The 27,550-nt window shown below is 39.2% G+C and overlaps 2 protein-coding genes across 3 annotated transcripts in view; both read right to left on the bottom strand.

Moving 5' to 3' along the window:
- grm8a (glutamate receptor, metabotropic 8a) overlaps positions 1–19,648 on the bottom strand; it is a 141,385-nt gene extending 121,737 nt beyond the window's left edge. Inside the window, exons 1-2 of the mRNA XM_043237155.1 lie at positions 19,512–19,648; positions 16,744–17,532 (exon numbers count right to left, since the gene is read on the bottom strand). Coding sequence (XP_043093090.1) covers positions 16,744–17,250 — 507 coding nt within the window. The 5' untranslated portion in view covers positions 17,251–17,532; positions 19,512–19,648. The remainder of the gene's footprint in view (positions 1–16,743; positions 17,533–19,511) is intronic.
- Positions 19,649–20,423: 775 nt separating this feature from the next.
- Positions 20,424–27,550, bottom strand: part of znf800b (zinc finger protein 800b) — an 11,026-nt gene continuing 3,899 nt past the window's right edge. For both annotated transcript variants that reach the window (XM_043237157.1, XM_043237158.1), the window contains exons 3-6: positions 25,226–25,321; positions 24,949–25,092; positions 23,228–24,464; positions 20,424–21,321 (exon numbers count right to left, since the gene is read on the bottom strand). In XM_043237157.1, coding sequence (XP_043093092.1) covers position 21,321; positions 23,228–24,464; positions 24,949–25,092; positions 25,226–25,321 — 1,478 coding nt within the window. In that variant the 3' untranslated portion in view covers positions 20,424–21,320. The remainder of the gene's footprint in view (positions 21,322–23,227; positions 24,465–24,948; positions 25,093–25,225; positions 25,322–27,550) is intronic.

Here is a 27,550-nt window from a genome sequence, read left to right as displayed (position 1 = left end):
CTTGACGTGGCACAGCGCCGGAAAACATGTCAGTGGGTTAAATGGGGGAAACATTAAAAAACGTTAAAAGAAAAATGTTCCCCGCTCTCTCGCTTGTGTACAGCGAGGGCGGTGAGGTGGGGAAATTTACGGTGTGAGTACAGGAGAGTGAGGTGCAGGCGGCGGCGTGTGCCATTACAGAAATGGAAATGGGATTTATAGAGACGCAGCGGCACGCCGTGACTTCTGCCGAGCGGCCGTAGTTCCTGAGGGCATTACTCACAGCACGCCTCCCACCAGGACCTCAATACACACCCAATTACTATGTGCTTAAAACTATTACTATGCACTCAGAATAATGCCCTTGTCCATTACCCTCGCCGTTGTCAGCACAGGAGCACGCTGGGAAAACAATCTCCCTTCCTGATGCACCTATTCAACAGGGTTGCTTCCTAGAACGCCCGACAAGATCAAGACTCATCCAGACGAACAACAACAGATATATGGCCGGGGGGAAAAAAAAACGCACATTTACATATGAAGCGTCACCAAAAAATCCACCTGAAAATTGCTGCATTAAATTAAAGAGAATCCAATTAGCTGTACAAGACATTTTAACTCGCGTTGTTAAATCTTGTCAAGTTGAGTCTTAAACCTTGAATCCTGAACCTAAAATAGGTGAACTTTGATGGATTGAAGTTATGGAATTAATGATATTAATGATATTAATTATAGCATAGTCTTTTAAGTACAGTAAAAACTTTTATTGAGTAAAAAAGTATCCGATTTCAATTTCCTGCATTTTAATAAAGCAATATATATATTACATAAATTACATTTTTAAGAAAGCATTTTTATATATATATATATATATATATATATATATATATATATATATATATATATATATATATATATAAATATTAATTAATCGTTTGACAGCACTCATTTTAAGGCACATATATATATATATATATATATATATATATATATATATATATATATATATCAGAGCTATAGTTGATATCATGTAAAAATATCATGTAAAATATATTAAAGAATCTTAGAAATATAAATTGGATCACATAAAAATACATATACCAATACCAATTCACAACAAGAGAGTGATCGCGCGTGTAAAAGACACCGAAGCGGACATTGGACGAGTTATACTAAAACCACCTCGGTTATTTTCAGTATAAGCTTATGCTGTGAATGGAATTGAGTGGGATTTCAAGTTTATCACAGCGAAGGCAAAGCATTTACGCTGATAACTGATATAAGAGCAGCCGTCATGGCAGGCAGCCAACCGCCAGCCAATGCACGCTGTTTACAACACCACTAACAAGAGACTGAGTGAAGCGAGAGATGGAGATAGAGTAGTAGAAGCCGCTCAGTCTGTGTGCGTTCACAAAAAACCCGCTTTAATACTGTCACGCTGCAGTTCTTACTCCGTCTGGCACCGGCACCGAGGAACCCGTCAGGAAAGGTCATCAGAAACTCCGTCTATCCATCGCCATTTGTTTTCGTCATCACAGTCTGCTTGGTTAGAAATTACAGTTAGCACTTCTATCAATTCATCAAAGTATATTATTGTGATCATACTGTATTGCAAAGCACATTTGCTGCTCTATATATATATATATATATATATATATATATTACAAACAAGCTTTTATAATTTGCCGCCTAAATTCAAAACCAGTTCAAATTCAGGATCTCATCGGAATCGTTATTCTCGATTCAGCTGTGAACGACGCAAAGCTGATCAATTTTGATTTATTGTTTTTAATTAAACCGCTCCCTTAAAGAGAAACAGTGCTTTCATGCACCATCGACAGCAGTGAGCAACATTAAAAGACGTGTCCCCTAGAGGCCCGCGAAATGTCAATAGGTCAGGTCATCTCGTCCACAAGCTATACGGCGTTTTCTAACAGCCTCTGACTATTTATACGCACTCATCAATGCTTTCTGCATCAGTGTTAATGGACTTTCTCCTCCAGTGTTGCCGTCCTCTGTCTCAAGGGCCGTTCTGCTCAGACTCAGGCCTGACCTTCAGAGCGTATATACAGGACAGGGGGCATCATAAACGCTCACGACCCTTTGCTGGTAAAACTTTTTATTTCCATCTGGGTCCCTGTGTAGATTTTACATTTTATTACCGACCTGCCTCGACAAAAAGATTGATGAATGGACGTAACCGTCTGCGTCTATGCGACCCCCAGCGGGGTAATGTGCGATTTTATATGATTTACCATCATGATACTCCACGACATTTGTGTTCGGATCGTACGGCTTTCTAAACAGCTTGATTTAAATCAGTGTGCAGATAATTTAATACACATATATGAAATAAAAAGGCTTAAAAAAGTTATCGATGCATGCACTATATCTGGATTTAATTATTTCGCTAATTCATCCTATAATTACACGAAAATACCTTTTAAGGATGCATTAAATGATTGATTCTATTCTTGAATGAATCCTGAGCAAAATATGCATCAGACATTTCACAAAAATATAAAGCGGCACAACTGTATAATAATAATCAGAATTGTTTCTTGAGCATCAAATCAGTATATTAAAATGATTTCTAAAGGATCGTGTGACACCGGAGCACTGACGCTAAAAATTCAGCTTTTCATCACTGGAATAAATTACGTTTTACAATTTATTAATACAGAAAACAGCTATTTTATGTTTGAAAAAACATTGCGCTATATTGCTATTGTTACTGCGTTTTTATAAAAATTATAAATTTTAAAATTTTAAATGAAAAAATTAAAATTGAAATAAAATTAACCTTAAAAATTAAAAAAAAAAAAATTTAAAATGAAATAAAATTAACCTTAGTGAACATAAAAGTCTCTTAAAAAACACAAACAAGATCCAATCTTTAACTGTAGTCTGTTTGTAACGTTTCATGAATACAATTCAAAAGAAAAAAAACAATCTTTTCTTTTCAGCATCGCTTTTCTTCATGCAAAATATCAATTCCCTATCGATAAACTCCAGCCGTGCCCTACATATTTTCCCGGTACATGGCACATTCAGAAGCGATGCGTTTCGTGACCATTTTTGCATATGAAACATTCATTTTCCTGCCACTTTCTTCACAGTTCCCACTCTAAAAGCTGGCCAGGGATTTCTAACCTCCCCTTTCTCCGAGGCTCTTCTAAATTCTGTTGAAGGAGCTCCGACCCAGAGCGAATTATCGTGCGCGTTTCTGGTCTGAGCTCACGTCCCTGCTGAGAGGAAGTTGCAACATCCTTAAAGAGAGATTACCGAAGCCTTTTTTTTTTTTTTTGGGCGCTCTTCAAAGACGCCATCTTTGAAGACAAAAGGAAGTCTGCACTAGGGCCATTTTTTCCCACGTATTCTGCTTCCGACTTTGCTCGGAATTCAAATGAAAAGTGCATTTGTGAAATGCTGTCACTGTCAACCTCTATACTGACGGCGCCGTCGACTTTGATGGGATCGCGTCTTGATGAACAAGGTCGATTAGCGAAGAGCCCAAACGGAGGCCGAGAACAATCCCAGGTGTCTGTTTACTCCTCGGCGTGGCACGCGTTTGATTTACGGACGCTTGATTTCTCGGTTAAACAAATTGCTAATAGAGCGGCGGCTGGTGAAAAATGGCCCGCAGTTAATTATGTATGACAAGGAGAGGTCCCTTATTAAATGGAATTTTATCGCGAAGCTCGAGACGAGAAAATTGAGACTCTCAGTTTCGCATACGTTATTAGTTACGTCTGGCGTGTGATCTTCAGGATGCAGAAGAAGGTGAAGGCATTCGATGGACGGAACAGTTACGCTGTAAATAAAATATAAGGTAATGCGATTAGAATTAGTGGAGCGGATTTAACAAGACAACACACAAGATAAAGTGTCGAAAGTAACGAATCGAACATGAAATTTTAAAGCAGAAAGACTTAAATAGTATTTTTATTTTATTTAAAACGTTTTGAAAAAATCTTGTGTGTTCAACTTCGAAATTTTACATTTAATTCAGGAGTTACTTGCCACTTTTTGTACTTATTTGTGAAATTAACTAGCCATTTCTATTTTGGATGCAACAGATGTTTTGCAGGAAAATAGCATTTCGGTTTTTCATTAAATGTGTTACTTGCTTTTTATTCGTACATGAACCGTACTAATATTTTCAGTTTTTTTTTTTTTTTATATTTACCAGTGACATTTTATCTACATGGTTATATTTAAATTTTTTGGACTATATTCATTAAAAGATCGTTTTTGTTCACATAATTCATGGATGTGTACTGTCTATATTTATTATGTACATACACGCACATATTTAATGCATGAAAAATACGTTATCTTTTTACATTAAATGCATTCATGTACAAACATACAAAGAATTATAAGGTTATTATAATGCGAATAAAAACTATTCAGAAGTGTGAAACTTTTTCTACCGTACGAGCAGCCTCAACTTTTTTTTACATTTTGTAAAAGTAACTGTACAATACAATTTGAAAAAACGAATACAAAATACTACACAAATAAAGCAATGTTCACACCTTTGCTTGTTAAGGGGAAGCTGTTACTGGAAAGCTGCACTAAAAACAAAGCAGCACGTCTAATTTTAGCCAGCAACTCCGCTAGCTCTTTTAGCGTAACAAACATAAAACGGAGATGATATTAGGACAATGTTTTTTTCACATGCCGCTAATTACACACGCAAAGGCAGCGAGCTTCACCCGTTCACCGGCACCACCCTCCATCTCTCATTAGCTGCCAGCAGCACCTCAAACAACCTCCTGACCCGAGTGAAGGCAAACTCTAATTAAAACTAGTAGACGAGAGTCTTTCACAGCCGTCTGAGCTCTAATTACAGGCCAAATATGAGGCTTCTGCCGTCTGATGGGAAAGGAGTATTGATTAAACAGCCACTACGCTCTCTATCCGGCTGCTGCCCTAAAAATATGCTATTTCTTGGTATTTCCAAATTATGCATCATGTGAATTTGCATCACCCAGTTCTCTTGATCCCCAAAAAAAGAAATAAAGACATAAAAATCATTGGCCTTTAGATAATAATCTCAAAAATATGTTTTTTGGGGTTTTTTGAAGTACATGAAGTAGTTTTTGTTCATTTGTGAATATACTTCATGTATAATATAATCACTTATTAAAAAAATATATATATATATATATATATATATATATATATATATATATATATATATATATATATATATATATATATATAATGACTTGCAAAATGAAAGTGTCTTGTTTTCTTAAACATTTGTGCTGTCAAACGATCCAAAAATAAAAGTTTTTGGTAACACTTTCTATGGAGCCCGTATTTATAATACATTCTTAAGGCATTATAATAAATGCAAAATGCATTACAAAACAAACATATAATGTGTTATAACATCTCATTAATAATTATAGTAACAAGTATAATATTTATGTGTTTGTGATGATAACTTTTAAGAGTAGGATTATTTATAAAACAAACACCATATTAAATATACTTCATTTATATCACTATATCATATCTGGACATTGTTTAAGATCTGCACAGTACTTTACAACATACAATATATATATATATATATATATATATATATATATATATATATATATATATATATATATATATATGTTCAAAGCAAATGTGTCATATTACTCACTAATCTCATCTGATATCTGATCCTATGACTGTCTGAGAAAAAATAGCATCGTTCCCATTATTACAATTCCCTTTGAATTGTTTATTTATCTGAAAAACAAGACTCAAGTACAAAATTGTATTAATTAAAAAAAAAAAAAGAGTAATCATACAAGTATTAATAATAACAAAAATAAAATACTGTGCAGGAACCAAAACTTTTTATGGGCTAAAATACAATCGCCACAAAAAGTAAAAATATAAATGTAGGCTATAAATGAACAGAATTATTTTTTCTTTTTCAGTAAAACTTCTTAACACTAATTTGTTGAAACAATAATCTAATAATAAAAATACTAGCCAATGGAGTACAAAAAATATAAATAACTTTTTTTTTTTTTTTTTTTGTATAATATATCTTGATTTTACGAATGGATAGACACTTCTAACTAAAAAACAAAATCAAGTAAAAAATAAATAAATAAATTTTTAGAATAAAAAAAAAAAAAAAACTAACTAAACTAACTAAAAAAAATATTTTTTAAACTTTTTTCTTTCAGTCTTTATTTTCAAACATTTTTGCTGAAGGTTTATTGCAGCAGAACACATAAGATCCGATTGGGTGTTTCAGCTGTCAATCACAGCGGACAAGCCCCTCCATTGCCCTTATATGGCAACAGCACGCAAAAATAAACTGCGTTCCAGCCCTACAGCATCCTTTCATTCTCTCTTTCAATTTTTTTTTTTTTTTACTTGAAGATATGTGCTCGAGAGGAGCTGAAAGGTATCAGCGCCGTGGTGGGCACTGGGCGGCCTTGGGAAATGTGCAAATTAAAGTCAAGAGGTGACGCGAGTGGTCAAGTGAATGGAGATTACGTGCCTCCATCAAACAGCAAATAAAACACACCCGCACACTTCTTCCTCCTCCTGTGACAAACTCTCATCTCGTCCCCGCGCATGAATAATTCACTCAGATACTCCAAAAGGAAGAGCTATTAAAATTACATGGGGATGGGGAGAAGCAGATAACATATTCCTACCTTTCCTTTCTTCCCGGTGTACTGTAGCTCTGAGTTGCACGATTAAAGCGGTCTGTTTGAGTTTCTTCACCCCTTCTACACATTAGCGAATGACATGATATCCAGCCGCAGTAAATATCATCTCTCCGCATATTGGAAAATGTTCTCATTACCATATTTCTGAGTGATGAAAAAGCAGGTCAAACATCCTCAAGGCTCCTTACAAGGAAAACAAGACGTGTCTGGACACTTGTAGACGGATCAGTAGTCTTTAGACACAGAAGTATGCTAATCAGAGGCAGGTGTTGTTCATGGACGAGGGACGCTTTCCTTCTAGAGATCATCTGATTGGTCAAAAGGGTAAAAGACGAACTCTAAACATCTGAATTAAAAAATAAACATATATATGAACGTGATCTTGAAACAAACCTGAAGCGCCTAAATTATTCAAACCAAACCTGATGTAAAAAATTTAAGCTAAACGGTAATATTTCAAAATATTAGTAATGATGATAAAAACGCACGTCGCGATGTTGATGCTGAAAACAATACATACGTTGAGAAACCGTGCCATGCAAATAAATGTGAAATGAACCAAAACTAAATTAAACTGAAAACATAAAAAAATAAAAGCTAAAATAATAATAATAATAATAAATTAAATAATTAAAAATGTTGTCCTGGCACAAACTGAAACGATACAAATGTGTTACAAAATTATTAAAATTAAAAATATAAATATGAAAGCTAATTCTAAATATTCACAATCATGACTAAAACAGGCCAAACGCTGCCCAGTTCATCCTTTAAACTCATTTTGACACAAATGGCCCCATTTCCTGAGAACCAGACCTGAGCACTTCAGAAAACAAACACATTCACCTCACGTTCGGGAAATAAACAAACAGACCCGCGTTTGAACCGTGAAATAAAGAGATGCTTCTCCTCAGCTCACGCACGTGTCAGAGAGTACAGACAGGAGAGCTTTCATCCGGGGGGCTGTCGTTGACGTCTATAGATCTGTGATGCTCATTGGCTCTTCCGGTGTACATTTCACGCTTTAATTAGACACCGAAAGCCTCCCGAGGGACTCCAACTATTCACACATCTCCGAGGAGGCGGTCGATCCGCTCCCCCGTGCTAATGTTTTTTTTTTTTTTTTCCCGGTGTCTTTTATCAATAATGTCACCGGCCTCATGAAGAGCGTGAAGCTTTCCCGTGAGGAGAGAAGGAGGGCCGCGTGAGTTCATGTCATCGATGACTGACACCTCCTCCCGTTCTGATCAGAAGAGAGACGCCACAGACTGTCAGGTCACATAAACGCCTGTCGCCGTCACCGACCGGCCCCGGTGACGCTGACAGAGAGACGGAGGAGGAAAGAGAACGAGCACCAGACACATTAGCATGCAGCCGAGGCGGAGAGCAGGTGAAAACTAGAAAAAAACGGTGCCGCAGCGATGACGTGTTTTGGGAAGCTGGGTTCCCTTGATCAAAACCAGATAGGAATTTTTGCAAAAGTGACATAAAAACAGCTCTGGGACCTGGAAAGGTTCATGATGCTAACATGCTTTGTCAATTTTCGTAAACCTGACATTTTATAGCTAACCTAAGGTTATTAACTGAAACTAAAATTTAAAAAAAGCGTTAACTGAACGAAGCCATAGGCAACATTTCGGCTTTTGAATTTAGCTGAACCTGAAACTAAACCTGATTTAAAAATGATATAAACTATAGTTTGTAAATATAATTAATAATAAATATATTATATAAATAAATATAGTGTGACTCGAGTGCGATATCTGCCATTGAAGCAAAAAATATAAAATAAAAGTCACTTTATCTTTCAATTAAGTTTATTTTTCTTACCCCGATGACATATTTTCCCTTGTTCCATGCATAAACTGGCAAATTAGTTCATTTAATGACAAAACTTGATGTCTCAAATCGTTTCGATTTTGATACATTGCCAAATAAATGAACGATCGGATACTTGAACTGTATGGCAAGTAAAGTATTTTTTTGCTGTTTAAGGGTTAAAATGCAATCCACAGAAGTAAAAAGGTAATGGTAGGCCACAAATAAAATCATTAAGCTTACGTAACCCTTTCAGTCTTTATTTTAAAGCATTTCCGCTAAAAGCTCGAGGTAAGATAATTACCAAGGGTGCAATTATAAACCTGAAAGCTTACAGTCCACCCGCGATGACGTTTAATGTCCACGAAGACCTTTTTCAAGACAAGCAAAAGCTTAAAAAAACACACGGAGGTATTACTGATGTGTTTTAGGTTGTCGGACTAAATGCGAAAATGTTTTGAGCTTGTGTTCAGCACAGACCGCATTCAATTCAAAAAAACCCATTACTTCAGAATGAAGGAGGCAGAAGTGCTAAAATGCCCCTTTCAAGGTTTTGGCCAGGAAAAATAAGTCATACCAGCGAAAAAAAACGTATAAGGAAAAAGCAAGCAGAGCCCAATTCTTAAACCGCCCGACCCGACGGTGAGAAAAACAATTAAAAATGTACAGGGGAAAATGCTAAAGGATTTCAATCTCGCACGCCGAGAGGTCTAGCCTAACCCATAAAGCAGAAATGAGAGGCCTCCGTCTACAAATCGCCACTCTGTCAATGGAAGAGGTGTTGTTTACCAGCAGTCTCTTGAGGACATGAAGAAGAAGCTTCCTGCTCTTTCCATCACCGAGTCATTTTCAGCCAGGCACCAGATTTCACACTCATCTGCTTCGTCCCAATGGGCTTTACTGTGGGCAGCTAAGACGCTATGCTAGCAGTCACAACAGACTCCAGAGTGCTCCAGATTCACTGCTCCAAATGGACGTCCAAGCACAAACAATGCCGTCTAATATAGGAGCACTTTCCTCAAACCGAGTAATGTGTGTGTGTGTGTGTGTGTGTGTGTTTGTGTGCATGCATTCTATTCTTGTATCTATTGCTCAATATTGTAATATCTGTATTTCTAAAAGAATAGTAACATTTTGTGCACTCTGAGGAAGAAATGGAGGATTATACAAACTATGAAAGCTATGAAAAAAATAATAATAATATTAACAATTTTTTATGTAACTGCTTGACTGCTTGATTTAGTACAAAATACAATTAAAAAAAATGCAAATAAAAATATTTTGTAAAAAGTAGCTTTTCCCCCATGTACGTTCATTTAACTCCTACAAAGACAAATAAAAAATTCTAATGTTTAAAAACACATTCGTGTTTAGAACCTATTTTAAAAGTACAATAAATCATTCAAACGTGTAAAAAATACATAAGAGGAAAGGTAAAGAAGAAGGTTTTAAAAACTGTATAATCAGATCTTCTGGAATGTTCTGTTTCTGTTTTTCAGTTTAAATTAGATGGTAATCCATAGGCTTTGGTTGCAAACCCGACGGTAAATATTTTTTTCAGACTTTTTTTACAGTCAAATCTGCAGTCTTGAAGAAACTATCTGGTCCTTTCATTATTCATTATGTCTTACTTTTGCAAAGCATTCTAGCTGCCAGATTGCAAAATATATAATGAGCTGTCCTGAAATGCACTTTTTTCTTATTTAATTCCAAACAAAAAAACCATCCCTAAACACCTAAAACGGTTGTTTCTGGTCCTTTTATTGTTCTGACCTTTACTAGGATGGAAATGTAGAAACCAGGCCTGAACCTTACCTGAATAAAGCTGTGTTATACCCTGTATTTGTGTGTGTGGTTGTGTCTAATGAGATCTCTCCAGCGCGCTGTCGGTTTTGTGCTCGAGTCCATTATCACACTCTTAATTCTCCTCATGGAGGAAATCAACGGGCGGAATGGTTAAGTGGCACCCGTGGCCTCTCGCCCACTCATCCTCGCTCTCATCCTCCTGAGGTTTCCACCCCAACACAGCATCTGAGAGCCGACGCTCTTCAACCTGAACCTGCGCGCCGCAGGCTGCGTCTGAGAATGAAGTCCCTGAGGGCCCACGTTTAAGACTGGGATCCATAAGACCGAGGCAGTATGGCATTAGATGCTGCCCAACAGTAGAAATATTAGCTCCTACACTCTTACGAATTAAGTTTCAAAAGATTCGTACCATAGAAGAACCATTTTTAGCTCCCTAAAGTTTCAGGAAGTCAGTTAAATCAGTTTATCAGTGCAAAAAACTATTTAATAAGCCATTTTAACCATTTAAGTATAATGGTTCTTTATTTGTGTGTATGCTTCCATGAAGAACCTTTAATATCCAAGGAACCTTTTTCTACAAAATATTCTTATAATGAAAAAAAGTTTTTTACATTATTACAAGGATCTTCCTCCTTAGAAAATATGGTTCTTTTAGGAACCTCGGAAAGGTTCTTTATGGAACCAAAAATGTTTCTTCTATCACATCACTGCAAAAAAGATTCTTCACGGAACCCTAGATGCCAATTATGAACCTTTATTCTTTTAAAAAGGAAAAGAAACATTTTTGGTTAGTGTAACTAAATAATCTAAATAACACATTTTCACTACAAAGAGCCTTTTGTTTGACAGAAAGATTATTCATAGAACTATTAATAACAATATAGAATATCTATTTCTAAGAGTAAGGAATAAATGTAGGTTTCAACAAAATTTGGTAGGCCGTTTTTCAAATAACTTATAACAAATAATTTATTTTTATTTTTAATTTATAAGACCTTTGTGTGAAAAGTTTCAATGCATGTTAAAGGTTCTTCAATTCCAATCTTTTTTAACAGTTAACAACCATTTGTGGTTCCTGGGGTTTCTAATCTAAAGAACCTTTGTTTCCACCACAAAGAACCTTTTGTTGAATGAAGAGGTTCCACTGATGTGAAAGATTGTTCACGGATGCTAAAAAAGAGCCTTTATATTTGAGTGTATAGTTTTGAATAGAGAGAAAATTGTGCTGCAAAAATTACATTTTTTTTTAAATTCAAAAATAGGCATTACCACATGCTTATCAATTAATTTTTTTGACTTAATTTCCAGCACTATACATAGCTTATAACCGTGCACAGATGGTTCAAGCCAAGAAGATGCAATTGAATAGATTTAGGAGGGTGCAAAGGTTTATTGGCCTCATGCGTCGATGCCAGTGATTTTCAGCTCGCAAGAAAACCCATCTGCTGAAATGAACTTAAGAACGTTGCTTCAATAAGAGAAGAAAAAAAACTTTATGAAAATGCCAACTTCATTACACGATCCATTATAGCACAGTGCCAGGCGAGTGATTTATGCCGTGGCACATTTCGTGGTCTAAATAAGCCACGGAAGAGTGAGGTTGATTCTGACCTTTGCATAAACACGCAGAGACTAACGATAACGGTCTCGCTGACTCAACCCAACATAATGTGCATCTGTTGGTTAATTACATTTTAATCTAATTGTTGTCTTTCTAGAGTAATGAAGCACAAAATCGATTCATAATTCACGGGCTGTTCTCGTTGAAATGCGACACATTAGTCTTTCTCTTTAACTTCAAACTGAGATGCAGAGCGAATTTATAAAAAACATTTACACTCGCCAATTTAGCTCTCAGCACGACTCTGACGCGATTTTACCTTTGTTCTCTTACATCTGGGCAAAACCTCAAGTAAAAGCCGCCGTGGCTGAATGGACAGGGCGACATGTTGCTACTGGATAAACAAGTAATCTCAATGCCTGTGGCTTGTAATTGAATCAAGCTTTCAGAAGCACAAAGGTTGGTGTGTTTCAACACAATTATGATTGATGCTCTATTGATCCAGCCGTATTTTGCACACCGCCGTCAAAACCCGACAGACCCCTTTACACACACCTAAGATAAAACGGTGAAAAGCCAGTCTGAAAAGTCAGCTATCTGTCATAATAGACTGTGCTATTTGCGAGAAATCTGAACGCTAATGTAAGCATGTGGAAAATCAGTAAACCAGCAATAAAGTTTATCCTCTTTCCCCTTTTTAAAATCAGCCGTGTTGCTCATACAGTTTTAATTCCCCCAATGTTTACAAGAACTTACATAGAAACTCCAGTTACAACACAAATCTTATTCTCTGTAGCTTTTTGTATTACAAATATATGATTGCTACAGTCAGAACAAAATCATTATTATTTTAGTCGATCTTGAAAGAGTTCAGTCTGAATGCACAATGAATGCGGAGCGCTGGTGCCCGACTTCATGAATATGCATGCCAATTGTTTGGCAATGAATGTAATATTGCTAAAAATTGTTAAATAAATAAAAACAGGCTGCAGCGAAATGCCGTCTCACATCCAGGGTTCATCGAAGAAATAACAAGCATCTTAATTAGCAACCAAACTCACCAGCACCGATGGAGGTGTTGGGATCTGTTCCAAACCCTAGTGATTTTATAGACATTGTAAGCCTTCTTTCTGCCAATTTAAAAAGCAGCTTTACAAGTACTTGCTGATAAAGCAATCCCAAAACGCATTGCAAATTGACACTTTTACTTCATTTTCATGCCTTGTGCATTAAATGCATAAGCCACTTTGCTTATTACCACATTATCAGTTTAGCATCCTCGCGAGTGGGGCTATTTGTGCGCCAATGCACTTCAGATCAGACGCTCGTGTGAGGTTGCTGCCTTCGCTTCCACAGTCAATACAATACACAACAGCATTATGTGTGTGCGAGCGTTAGCCCTTCCTCTTTGACTCTGCCAAACGCCAAATGGAGGCACTTCATGGCCCTCAGAAATCTCATGCGGAGAGACCCCACCTGCAGGGTTGCCCTGATAAATCACCTCCCCAATGAATTGCATCTGAATTGCACCTGCAGTGCGCTGGGACCGTCAGAGGAATGGAAATCAGGGGACTAACAGCCTGTGGCCCTCCTCTCGCTAGGCATGCTAATGCTGTAGCGATTACCTAAACAGGAGTTCTGCCGGGGAACTCCATCTGTCCCATTCACTATCACTGTTGGCATGAGCCCCTGTTCACGGAGATGCAGGCACTCTCGGTGACATCTCATATACTGCCATTCACATACATACAAGTGTTTTCAGTGGCTAAATGAACGGCAGCTGCTAAACATACCGCAGGCATGCTCATCACGAAAGACCCATTTCAGCACAAGTCAGTTTTCACCACATAATTCTGGAGCGTAGGCATGGAAAGTAGGCTCTTTGGTTTGGCTTTTATTTACAGTTAACAATTTAGCGAGCTGTTTTATCTAAATCGACTTGCTAATGAAGAGAAAACACATAATTTCAATCTGCAACAATACATAAATATGCAAAGGTCATTTTTATCTGTAATTTAACGTGCCGGGAAAAAAAAACTCCATTTTCATTTGAACCGTTTCAAATACGGAGCATTGATCCTTAGATAATTGGTCCGATCTTTTGACACGCTCGCAGTGGGAAATGAATGCCGTTTGCGATGCCAAGTGTCAGACTGCATCTAGTTTAAAAATGAACTCTAGAAACTCTCTAGTCTAGCAAGCAAATACATTTGCAGCCAGTGCTTCTGAACGTTTGGAAAACGCCAAAGGGATAAAGCCACAGATTCTCATAAATAATAATGAAGGACTGTTGATGTATAGGAATACTATAGCAGCCAGCCATTTTGCATTTCACAGCGTTCACTCCAGTGCTCTTTTTGTATCTAATACCAGTGCATTTCATAGGCCTTTGAGTGGCATTCCTGTGGAGGCCTAGCACAGCCACTTGCACATTTACTTGCTCAATGTCTCTTCTAATCCTGTTTAGCGTGATTGCTTCCTGATATCAAAGTCTGACAGCTGACATGGTGTTACAGAAAAAGATCTGTGCTTGCAGTATGGGACATGCGTCATTTACTGCGGAAGGGTCGTTCGGCACGACGCGTCTACATCAATCAGTCAGATCGCGGTCAGCTAATGAGTGTGGCATAAACAGCAGAGAGTTTCATTAACATTGTGTGGTTAATTGGCATGGGGCGGCCGTGAGTTGTTCCTATGACAACTACAATAAACACTTCGACTCGAAGTGTTATTTAGAATGCTAATTAAACACGAACGAGTAAAAATCTATTGTTGTCAAGAGGCCACTTTAGTCTACAGACAAAGATATAACCCTTCATGGGACATAATGTATGCAGCCCCTTCCTGTAGGATCTCCTGGAGGGGGTGTTCTTCTAGCAAAGACTAGATTTCAACAGGTTGCCGCTGCTGAACAATGGCACAGAAAGAGCCCCCTGGTTCCCTTAACTTCCACTGACAAGCATAGCAAAATGCCGGAGTCGAATTTGCCCAGAAACAGTGATATTCCTGCTGGGTAGAGAGACGTACATTTAGTCTCTAATAGAGCTTGGTCGGCATTGTTCTGCGAAATCATCCTGCCTTGAGATTCTTGCAGGCCAACATGCACACACTCTCTGTCACAACATATTTCAAACAACGGTAGTTTGAGTTATGTGAGGTCACCCGTGGTTATGAAGACCTTGTCTACTTCAAAGACTATCTGGAAAAGACTCAGAAAGTGAGCTAGCAGAAACTTATCCAAAGAGACTTTGCACAAGAGGACAATATCCCCAGGCAACCTAGGGTTAAGTACTTTGTGCAAGGTAGCCATGAATTGGTTTTGTGCCATTTTTACATGCGATCCTTTGGCTCCTAATTAAAGGGTAGTTCACCCCAAAATGAAAATTCTGTCAATAATTTCGCACCCTCATGTCGTTCCAAGTCCATCAATCTGAGAGCCATCTGACCCTCCATCAAAGGCAATACAGCTGAAATCATCCAGAAACGTAGTAAAGACATCAGTAAAACAGTCCATGTGAGAAAAATAACATAATTTACTCATCTATTCTTCTCCCCTGAGTTACGTCTTCCATCATTTTAGAGAGTACCCCAATGCATATTATTATATTATGTTATATATTTAACGTTTTTGAAGTAATCAGCCTTGTTTACATCCAGGGGGGAAAGCACTCGCATGAACGTGATCTGCGGTTGTTTACGCCTAGAGGAAAGCATACACATGCATTGTAATACAACCTGCCAAAAAGCGGGAATAATTCTGCCAATAATTCTATGAACTCTGAAAGTATGAGTAATGTCACACTATACTGAAACCGTCATTCACAACAACTGCAGACTTCGCCCCATTTCCAGACCCCGACAGGGCAAGTTTAGATTTCTCATGGGACCCTTCTTACCTCAAAGGGAGTTAGCAAACACGATGCCCCAATGACCCCAACAATTTCATCACAAATATAGGCTGGTCTTGATTGTAGGTTTCAGTCTACTCCCTTTCTACGCCCAGAAAAATTATTCTGTATATAACCACCGTTCCAAACAGCTACAGACTGTCCCGCTTCCAGGACCCAGAAGGGCAATGCTAGGCCTCTTACGGGACCCTGCTTACCTCAAACAGCCTCATAATGTTGGTGAACATGATCAAGACACACACATATGCCATGATGACCCAACAATTTTGTTGCATTTGGCAAATATGAGCAGGCCTTGATTATAGATTTCCACATCTTTTCAATGCCCACTCCAGATTGTTAAGCACTACTCTACACTGTAACCCAATTCACAACAGCTGCAGTCTTTACCCCATTTCCAGTCCCCAGAAGGGCATTTTTAGACCTCTTATGTAATTTTGCTTACCACAAACAGGCTTATAATGTTGGCACATTGCAAAAAAAGCTTTTGTCTTGTTTCTAGCCAAAATATCGAAACATTCCCAAATCAAGAAGGATTTTGTACACAAGTAAAAGATATAGTCTTGTTTTCAGAAAAAGAAGCCAAAATTAAGTGACTTTTTACTTAGAACAAGAAAAATAATCTGCCAAGACAATCATGTCTCGAAAATCTTTCTCGATTTAAGAATTTCTAGATATTTCAGCTGGAAACAAGACAAAAAAATCTTGGCTAGAAAAGCATTTTTTGCAGAGCAAATATGACAGGATGAAGAAGTCGGCACATATGGCCTGGTTTCAAATGACCAACAGTTACTGGCAACTCTCCACTCCCACATCTCAGAAGCCAATTATGGGCTGGTCTTGACTTTAGGAATCACCCTTTTACACCCAGCCCTGATTATTGTCCACTACAATACTCAACATCCATCGCTGACCAGAACCAGATGATGCATTCCGCTCCCGATCCCAAGAAGGACAAGCTGAGCCTTCTTACCTTAAAAAGCCTCAAGATGTTGGCCACCATGATGGAGACAGAGCTGGCGGCCGCACCAATGACTCCAACGATTTTATCTGGCTTGGCAAATATGGGCTGGTCTCCGTTGGCACAGCGTACATCCGAACCGTCACGCTCAATGAGAGCTTGTACAAAGGTAAGCGACTGCTCCAGGGCGTAGGTGTCCCGCGAGCAAGTGTCCAGGATACGGGCCCCCAGCGTCACGTTGGGCAGCAGCTCTGGGTCTTTGTTGATGAGGTCGATGGCAAACAGCATTGCCTCCAGTCTGTGAATACCTTTCTCCTTCTTTAACTCCCCGCAGGGAACGCCACGCTCACCCCGGGCGTGAACCGGAAACAGGCCTCCCAGGATGATGTCGCCGTCTAGACGGATAGAGTGGGCGTACTCAATAGGCGGGGTCTCCACCCGCTGGAGGGAGACTGGCAACCAGTAGCAGAGGAAGAGGAGGAGCTGGTATTGAGTCCGACTTATGCGTAGGAGATCCATATCCACAGCGAATTTTGGGGACAATGTGAGAAAAAGTAGGTCCAAAAATTCCAGGTGGTAGGTCTAATGGGGCAGCAGACGGACGGTAACATCCATGCCCATTTCAAAGCTGAAGTTGCGTCTTCTGACCATTTAGGGTGTGGCCGCAGGAATTTCTCACGAGGCAAAAATGTCTGGCGTACATGTCACGTGACTGGTAACAGGTGATATGAAGAGATGCACAAACGTCAAACAAGTGCCTTTCCGAAACAATCTCCAAAACCCTCACATCTTCAGAAGCATCTAAAGAAAAGAAGACATTGCGTGAGTAGCCGCACAAAGAGAAAATCAAACATGAATCAGGCACAATATATGCAAGCAACAAAGCAAACTCATCAAACACACGGACATCTTGACAGGGAGGAAATTACATCACAGTCATTTGGAGCTCAGTGTGGTCTTTCATTTCTGTCTCACTGAGGAAAAAAAAAAATCAAGGCCGTCTTCTCTCACATTTGCATAGACAACCAAAGACATTTTGCAGTCAGAGGAAATGTGTCTATTTGTGGACAATGGAGCTGTCGGGTTGATTTTTACAGTTCAGTTTTGTGGAATGGAGTGGGACAGAGAGCAATCAAGGGGAGTTATGGCAGACTGATTTTTTTTCCCCTTCAAGATAAACAGGTATGAATTGAGCCAATACAGACTATTTTAATATTTACTGATAACATACACTGAATGAACGTGGTACGCCCCGTGGGTTATCCTACATGGATCCACATTTCTTTCATTTTAGTCAAACCGCACTATACTCCAAAACGAAGGCTGCTAGTTTACACGGTTGTCTGCACACATCAAACAGCTGAAACATTTCAGAGAGTCGAGACAGAGAGATCCTCTCGTGAAACACATCCACGTCCCCTCTACACCGGAGAGCCGTCGTTACGTTACGCGCAGCCTTGCGCTTCCGAGAGACACATGCTGCGCAATCTGCCGCCTCCGTGCGCCAAGAGCATCACTCTACAACGTAAAGGAAGTCCATTGCACACTTCCGAGTGCGATTCTGTCCCCCTGCTGAGCCACAAATGCCACTGAAATTCCCACACTAACCCAGACACTATAGATTACGCAGGAAAAATCCCATCATTATCCCCGGATCTTACTGTGAACTTTATACTACTACCTTAAAAACAACATTCCCCCACTGTTTTAGTCCGTTCCATAACGACTCCTCTGTTCTAACTGTTCTGTTGAGACGATTTTATATTTCTCCACTGTATTCTAATTGACTCAGGTCTGTCCTATTGTATACGGCTCTATTCTAATGACTATCCCGTTTCTCTGCTCCATACATCTTCGGGGAAGACCAGTGCGCATTGGTGCAGAGACTGCCTGTTTGAATCGAACGCATTTGCATATATGATAGTATATGTGCATATGCATAATTGGATTTGCTTTAGCCTAATATTCGAAAAAAATACATGAGAGGTCGGGTCTTCCCTCTCCTCTGTCGTTATATCAGATGGAGTTATTACCCTGGCAGACGCAGTGTGTCCCATTTCTCTTTTTAATTTACACGAATCAGTATGTGTCAAGCAGAGCAATCTTCCACTGGAGATCCCATTATATTTACGCCAGGAGAAGCCGTCTCGTGGGAATCCAGAGCTCTTTCTTTCTCTTACAACTGTAGTTGGGAAAAAAAAAAAAAAAAAAAAAAAAAAAAAATGCTTCTCGAGGTCGCGTGCAATTTGGAGTTTATAGTCTGCAGATGCAACTCGTGAGAAAGACGCGACATCCCCAGCCTATGCATTAATCACGCACATTTTTTGGTTGAGAAAAAAAACTATAAAACCCAGCAGTCCGTGTGTATGAATCAGCATGCATGCATGCGTGTGGGTTTACGCACATTCCTTTGATGCAATGCAATGCAATGATTCACACAGTCTAATCAACACAGCCCTTCTGCATCCTTTATATACCCCACGAATGCGCAAGAATCGTCTCATTCAAATCGTAACTATAGTTTCTGGAGCCACAAAGTGCTTTTAAGTGACTACGGTCATCTTATAAAACGCAAAGAAGCTCTGAAGAAACAACTGTGGCGTTCCTTTATGTTTCACAAGAAAACAATTATTATTTAGACCACCGAGTTTTCGTACTCTAAAAAGACATTCGTGAACAGCATCCCAACCCGTATTTTCTTTCACAGCACAGAACTTGCAGCAAAAGAATACTATTTTAAAGCATACTAACATGGAAGTGCGGTAGATGTGAGATCTTACCTTCTTTCTGCTCTCAGAAGCTGGTTTGTGGTTCTGAACTGAACAGCGCATCACCAAAATCCTCCCTGTGAATGTGACTCTCTCTCTCTCTCTCTCTCTCTCTCTCTCTCTCGTGCATCACATGCAATCTTAAATGAAACATGCTCTCATTTCAGAAGGAAAATTCTCAGGAACGCTTGCTCAGAAGGATTAAGGGAACACCCCCTCTTGTGCGCGAGAATCGATGCAGAAGAAGCGCAGGAATAAAGGAGAGAGTAAAAGCAGAAATGTGACGATTTTATTATTTTGAATATTGCGTTAAAATAAACAACTGAGAAAACTGCATTAACGCACGTCAACACTTTGGTTTTGATTCAGCCGAATATTACCGAGCCATGATGATCACCATTCGCCTTTATTTTTTGGGATGTGGTCGATCTTAAACCTCAGTGGAATCCAATTCAATGAGTCTGAATGCAAACAAGTGCTGGTGACGCTTTTCGGCTCGTAATGGAAAATATGTATTTATTCAATCACGGTTTTAGCCATTTTAGGTTGACCATCTGCTACTAACCAAAGTCACATCTGAATAAACTGAACTTCTAATTCCAAACAGATATTGGGAATGTCAGGATTGGCTGTAATGCGCTTGGACAGCTGGTTTATAAATAGTGCACTATTGCCCTCTAGTGGTCTCAAAAACGCCAATATGATATACTCCATCACTTTGGGATTAAATCATCTTAAACCTTTCTAAAAGTATAATCGATAATACATTTAAAGTCTCATTTTCCATATACGATCAGAATAATATGATGTGAAAACCATAAGAAAACGGAAAAGCTCACAAACCTCTATTCGTTCTGCCACAAACTTCTAGCAGAAGCTGTTACATGGTAACAAAAGATGCCTTAAAAGAAAAAAACATCAATGCACGTAGTCGCTTTCTCAGTTTATTGTTGGTCAATGCATTCAATTCAACAATAAGAAATAAAACTTCTACCAACTTGCATCCGTCAAGCCTCCGGAAGGCTAAAAAAAAGAAACTTGGATTTGCAGTGAATGCTTGTGAAGGCCTTTTAAGCTTTCTGTAAAATGTTAACTGACAAATGAGGAGAGAAATATAACGAAAGAAGCATCTAAAACTGATTAATGCAGCAGAAAGGCAACTAAAATTTTCACGGAAAGCATTTAACGTCGGCCTGCAGTTCATATAAGGGCAACTGCTTATCTTCCCCAGATCAAACATAAAAGATTCCTTCCCCTTAATATAACTGAAGTAGAAGCTCAAGTTCAAGTGGTCTTCAGTGTCCACCGTTTTCAGAGAAACAGAAAAGAAGCTTCCTCCGTACGACTGCACTGAATGCCAATGAGCCTGATGGGTGTCAACAGTCGACGTTCAGTACCCTCTCACCAAGAGCGTGTGTGCCTTGAAGCTCCACCCGAGGCTAAACCTGCTACAACGAGATCCTGGAACAAACGTCTACTTAGTTCTGGATGGAAATGTCAAATCTTATTGATGGCAGCGGGGAAATGGAAAGCATACGTATTTCCTCTCATACCTGAGAATGGTCAGAAGCCCTCATAAATGGTTAATAGAGCGCAGCTGAAAACATTGTACCGTTACACTGACATACGGCCTCCCGCGCGGATGATGGAGAAGCTCCTAAAAGCCCAAACACACATTTCTGAGGGTTTCTTATACCCCACTTATGATTTAACTCATTTAACACAGCACTGTATCGTTGCTTGTTTAGCGGCTCTGATGTTCTTTGTGACTCTCACGGTCTTTCCACAATTGCTGCAAGTCCAGTTCGCTGTCAGGAGACATCTAATAAAAAGAGACGCAAAGAGACAGTTAGCATGATGTCCCAGACATGACAAGACCACAATACGAAACATATACCACGACATTCTTAAAGTGTCTTAAGCAGTCGCTGGGGTACATTTGTAGCAATAACCAAAAACACATTGTATGGGTGAAAATGCCATGTTTTTTTAATGCCAAAATCATTAGGGTATTGAGTAAAGATCACGTTCCAATAAAGATACTTTTAAAATATATTTAAACCTAGTAATATGCATTGCTAAGAACTTCATTTGGACAACTTTAAGGGTGAAGTGTTTCGATTTATTTTGACAGATATTCGAATAGTTGCATCTCAGAAAAATATCTGAACAAAAACATTTTAAATTCTGAAACTATTAAACAATTAAATAGTATTGTACAATAATCCTCTGATACGGTACCAGTATATTGTGTATATTTTCCCTCAGAAAAGAGACTGAGCCACTGAATGGACTCCGGTACATTATCACTTAAAAATCTGCCACATGTCGACTGGGAGCGGGGGGGGGTAATCCAGCCTTCATGTGTTTTTATGTTGCTTGTAACTTACTGCGATCCAGAGACAAACACAAGGACAGACCCAGAGGAGCGAGTGAAACGCTAACTGTCAGACTGACATGTGGACTTCTACCACAGGGAGAAAATGGGGCATTAATGGGGAAAAAAAGCAAGTCAAAAAATGGACATGTATACCCAAGGCAGCTCTGTCACCCTTATTTGAAGATCAGAGAGCTTCTCTTGTCTCTCTGGTCCTGTGACAGAGCGGCGTGATTAATACAGCCCGGCTGAGCCGAGCGCTGTTTCCAAGGACACGGGTGAGTTATCTTAATTGCTTCTTAAAGAAGCCCCCCTCACCGCTCAACCGGCACCCCAAGGGCTCTTTAAACCTTGAGGTGAGACCGGGGCGGCCTAATTTCCGGGGCCTTGCTGTGGCATCCATGCTTCATTCTTCCGTGCAGGAAGTCCACCCTGGGATTTCTCTCATTCATTAACAGCAAGGCTGCGGTAGCAATCCGCCAGCCAAAGCACAAAACATACCATCTGCTGTACCAGCGAAGTTTAGAAAACAAGAAACAGCTGCACGCAACCTAGCGAGCTCCCTACCTAGAGAGCCTTTTAAGTCATCACGAGCTCCCTCCCAATTAAGCACGAGGATCTGAACTGAAGCTAGGTAGCGTTACACTGCTGACATCTACAATGCTTCGGCCAGATCAAGAGATAAACTGCATGCAGCTCTTGCGAAGAAAGCAACCGTAGAATGTGATGATGTAATCTGGCTTCTAAGATGTTTTGATCAAATTCGAAGAAAGAGGAAAAGCAGGAGGCAACTGCAGAATGCATTGCAATGAGCTCCACAACTGTGTTAGCTGCACTATTATTAACAAAAATACGTCCTAAGAACATTATACTAACATTGCTATTGAGTTATAAAAACATTGCTCAAAACATTCCATTTTTAAAATGTTTTATAATCATATTTTTCTTGGTTATGGGAATAACATCATTAACATTACAGGAATGTTACTTTTGAATGTTCCCTGAACGTTATGAAAGTTGTAACATTAGATAAACATGTCCAAAATCCTTATTAAAGGAATAGTTCACTCAAAAATGTTTTATTTTTAAAATGTTTTTAATATTTTACTCACCCCGAAGCCATCCTAGGTGTATATGACTTTCAGTTATTTAGGTTATCATTTAAAAACTAGAAATACTTTATATTTATATTAAAAAGTTGTGAGAAGTTTCCTGTTAGCTGGGTCCCTAGGTAGAGTGTTCCATATTATTTTACTAATGAAGCTTTATCTCAGTTAGTACCCCGGACCTACAGTACCTGTGGAGGAAGTAAATGGTTTGGAAAAGAGCACATTGCTTCAGAGGCACTCACCAAAGCATGACCTTGGATCTCGTTCTGATTCCTCCGCTCCTGATTGCAGACTTCAGGTGGCTTCTCTTGTGCAACCCTAGGTATCTTGTCTTTTTAAAGCTCTGCCCACAGATGTTGCACACGTGCAGGGATTTCTTGGTAGCACTCCCTTTTGGGCTACTAGGCTTTAATTTTTTGTTTTGGCTCACTTCCTCGTTGTGAAGCTTCTTTTTGTTGGCCTTTTTTCCAATTATGCCAGGAGCTTTTGGAGACAAGTTCCTGCGTGTCAGATACGGTGAAGTGTGGGTGAGGTGGACATCCGCTTCTTCTTGTTGACCTTGAACTATCTCCTCTTCTTTGTTCAACACGACCTCAGCTGGCTTCTTGACGGAGTAGCTCTCCAGCGACTGGGAGATCCTGCTCAGGTAGGACGATTTCTTCTTGTGTAACTCTGAGAGATGGCGTAACACATCCCTCTTGCGGCGCGTCTTGTAGCGGCAGAGCGGACAGCAGTAAAACTTGACAAAGAAGTCCGTGCCATTATCCGTGTGCAGCTCAATGTGTTTTTCCAGGTTCTGCACGGAGCTGAAGGTGCGCCTGCAGAGCTTGCAGAAGCGTGTCTTAAAGTCAAAGCCTATGGAGAATTGAGGCTTGGACGAGACCTTGTCCTCTTTTGGGCTCTTCTGGTTGTCAGACAAAGAGCTGGGACTACTGCTGGGAGTGTCTGGAGCTTTACCGTCGGGCATTTTCTTGGAATCACTGGAGTTGGTTTTGGAGCCAGAAGATACAATCTTGTGTACAGTCCGTAGGTGTCTTCTTAGATGGCCTCGAACTCTGTAAGTCCTGTTGCAAATGAGGCATTTGCATGGGGCCAGGTCTTTGTCACAAGTTTCTTCTGATGTCTCCTCAGGTTCTTCACTATCCTGATGCCCCTTTTCTGCATCGTCCTCTCCTTTCTCCATGTTCTCATTCTCATCTTCGTCATCTGAAAAATTGTTCTCCTCTTCTTCTAACTGGGCCTCCTCCGAGTACGGCTCCTGGCTCTCCTTGGAGTGGTAGTGTCTCCAGCTGTCTGTGGTCGTGTGGTTTGGGCTCTGAGATGAAGGTGGCAGGTCATCTTCTTTGGAGAGGTACTGGTACACAGCATTCTGGTTACCAGCAATGGGCTCCAGTTTCAGTATATATTCTTCTTTATCAGATCGGGGATAGATAGCCTCAAGAAGTTCTTTTACGGTCTTCTTGCCATCTCCAGAAGGGCCTGGAACCAGAAGTATACTTTAGTAACAGGGGCCATATTATAGAAAAAGGATATTATGTAGCTGTACTATAATATTTATTACACCAAGTTCACTCGGACCATTTATGGAAAAATGGACCATTGATAAACCATTGTACAGTGAAATATGTTGACATGCAAAGTTTAACCAGACAAATTGATTGAATTGCGATTTGACAGCACTACAAGGTAAAGTAGCTATCTGTTTATTAAAGGGAGATGAATGGAGAACCCCCTCGATCTTTTGATATATACAGATGTCATTGTGCTATAAAACATCCTGTAAGTTTCAGAACTCAAAGCTTTCTTGCTAGTTATAAAATCTACCAAAACAACAGCTCGTGAACAACTCTATGAACGGGCAGAACTGCAATCAGTTGTGCTATACTGCCATACATCAATGAAAAATACTTAAGACTGGGTTTTCTGGAGAGAACGAGAAGTAGAAATGCAGCGCTATACTGACCATCAGGTTCAGGCATTCGAGTGAAACAATAAATTTCCTTGTGTTTGATCAAATTGGGAAGGCCACGGAAGAGACTGCGGCAGTGTTTACATTCAAAGATGGTGTCCACCTCTTTGAGGAGGATGTGTTTCAGCTGTGCAGTACCTGCAAGGAAGCGCAAGAGGGCGGTGGTTAGACTGACTTAGCGCATAAATTCTTTCCATTTCATTCTAACCGTTTGCTCTACTGCACGATTATAAAGAGAGGAAACAGAGGTCAGGCAAAACAGACACAGCACCTGTGCGGAAACATTCAATGATCTGCTGGATGCCAGATTTGGAGGTCAGCAGCGGTGTTTGTAGCAGAGGAGGATCTCCAGGTTCTGTGGAATAGACTGCAATAGAAAAACAGTGTATTATTAAACTATACGTCTGTGAATTATGTACAAAATCTTCAGAATGGAGAGTAGGCACAAAGCATCGTTCTAAACTCCATTATATTCCAAATGCTCGTTGTGAAGGTTTTTCCTTTGCATCACAGAAAACTCATCCAATTAATCATGCTCCTCAGTCGTAATGCTGCTTATCTCTCTTATTAACACCTATGACAGTCCGTCAGACTGAATCTCTTTGAATAATCCTCTCCAGACAAACTCATTATACAGAAATGATGATCTGAAGTCTAGTTTGCTGTGCTCATGCCAGTATGTTTTGGATGGCAGATCTCGCCGATATGAGTCATATCCATTCAGAGGTTCAGCTTGTGCTTTCGAAATGAGTTTTTATTAAAGTTTGCATTATTGATGGCCGCTGCCTGCGACTGTCTAGATGAGCATTTGCGAAAACGTCTGGCTCTGAAACAAAAGCTCGGATTTAATACACATCTCCATTTTTCCGCTGGATAAATGGGATGATATCTCTTCTGTTTGGGTTACGTATGCCAATATTTCAAGGTGGTGATTAATGAAGCACTAGTTGGTGGAGACTATTACAGAAAGGACTTTTATTAGTGGAGTTCGCAATAGCAAATATCACTAGTATTATTATTGCTCAAACTCAGTGTTACACTGTAGCACCATGCAAAACCGGTTATATTTTTTTCAAAATCCAGAGATGTTAAGGAAGCGATTATCTAAAACAACTCTAAAAGAGCATTTTCCATCTGCAGAGCTACATGAAAACAGATACGCCGTGGGAGACAATAACTCTTCACTACGTGAGGAGGTGAAAAATCAATCGCGTGTGAAGATACGGGGCATGAACACAGCTGTGGATAAAGCGACCAAATCAGTCGGAGATTGATGATGGGATGTTGGTGAATTTATGGCCGGACCAGCCGGCAGAGCCCAGCGGTGTGTTTACAGCGGCCCTCGGAGATTTGCTTTATATCTGAGGTGTTTTATGACTGTGTGAGGGGAATTTCCTAGAGGAACGGCCAGAAATTTGCCAATGTCAGGATGGTTAGGTGAGGAGGTGGCAGTCAACACACACCTACACACACTCAGAATCAATCTAGGGCTCTGTGGTCAGACACGGATGACTGATGTTTGTGCTATAAAGGGTTGGCGTGATGATCTATGCGTGACTTTCCACTAAACAGTTCTGTCTGTACACAAGAGCCAAGTGTCAGGTGAGAGATTTTTTTCTGGTAAATCAAACCTGATTTACTCACTAGTTTGCAGATAGATAAAATATGTGCTAAAATGATTAAAAACTAAGGTAGAATAAAGATAAATTAGCGCTATATAGATATAAATAAAACGTGGCAAAAGCATAAGAAAAGCATACCAAAGCTAAAATTAAAATGAAAAATTAAGATAAAACTTAAAAAAAAACATTTTTTTTAAATATAAAACTTTACTAAATTAAAAATTACTAAAATGAAAACTAAAACTAAAAAAATAAAAGCTAATTCAAAATATTAAAAATGACTAATAAATGATGACTATTTTTAAATCAAAACAAAAATGAAAACTGAAATAATGACAAAAAAAATGACAAAAGTGAAAATTACTTAATAGTTCAAATGCAAAAGCTTATCGAAATATTTATAATCACTAGAATAGTATTTAAGTAATACTAAAATAACACTGCTGAGATCACACAAGGGAAATCAGATGAACTGAAATGTAGAATGAAAAATATGCAATTGGAATAGAATAGAATAAAAGGGGAAAACAACTTGTGCCATAATTGTATTTATTATAAATATAACTAAATGTATTCATTTGCTCAAAATCAATGTTGGAACTGAATGGAATACACTTTCTTCCAAGCATGTAATAGATTTAAATTAACTTCTACCATTAAAAAAAACGCATGATAAAGTAATGTGAACAGGAAGTGAAACTGCTACATCCCACTTCACGCAAACCTCAAGCCCCTCCCCTGAACCCACCCCTCATAACAGGGGGCGTGGCCTCTCGACTTGCCAGGATATCGGGGCAAAGAGCATCTCAATCGATGCTTCAGTCACGATCCCCACACAAACAATTATATTTCAGCATCATACTACAGTAATAAACACGAGAGAAATCTTTATAAAGCACTAATTCATAAGGAGCCGATCAGTCTTTGACATCTGCACTTCGTTTGATTCAATGACCACCAATTCAAACCAGTTT

This window comes from Puntigrus tetrazona, chromosome 4 (assembly GCF_018831695.1).
Source record: "Puntigrus tetrazona isolate hp1 chromosome 4, ASM1883169v1, whole genome shotgun sequence".
NCBI lineage: Eukaryota > Metazoa > Chordata > Actinopteri > Cypriniformes > Cyprinidae > Puntigrus > Puntigrus tetrazona.
This window is presented reverse-complemented; position numbering and strand designations above follow the sequence as displayed.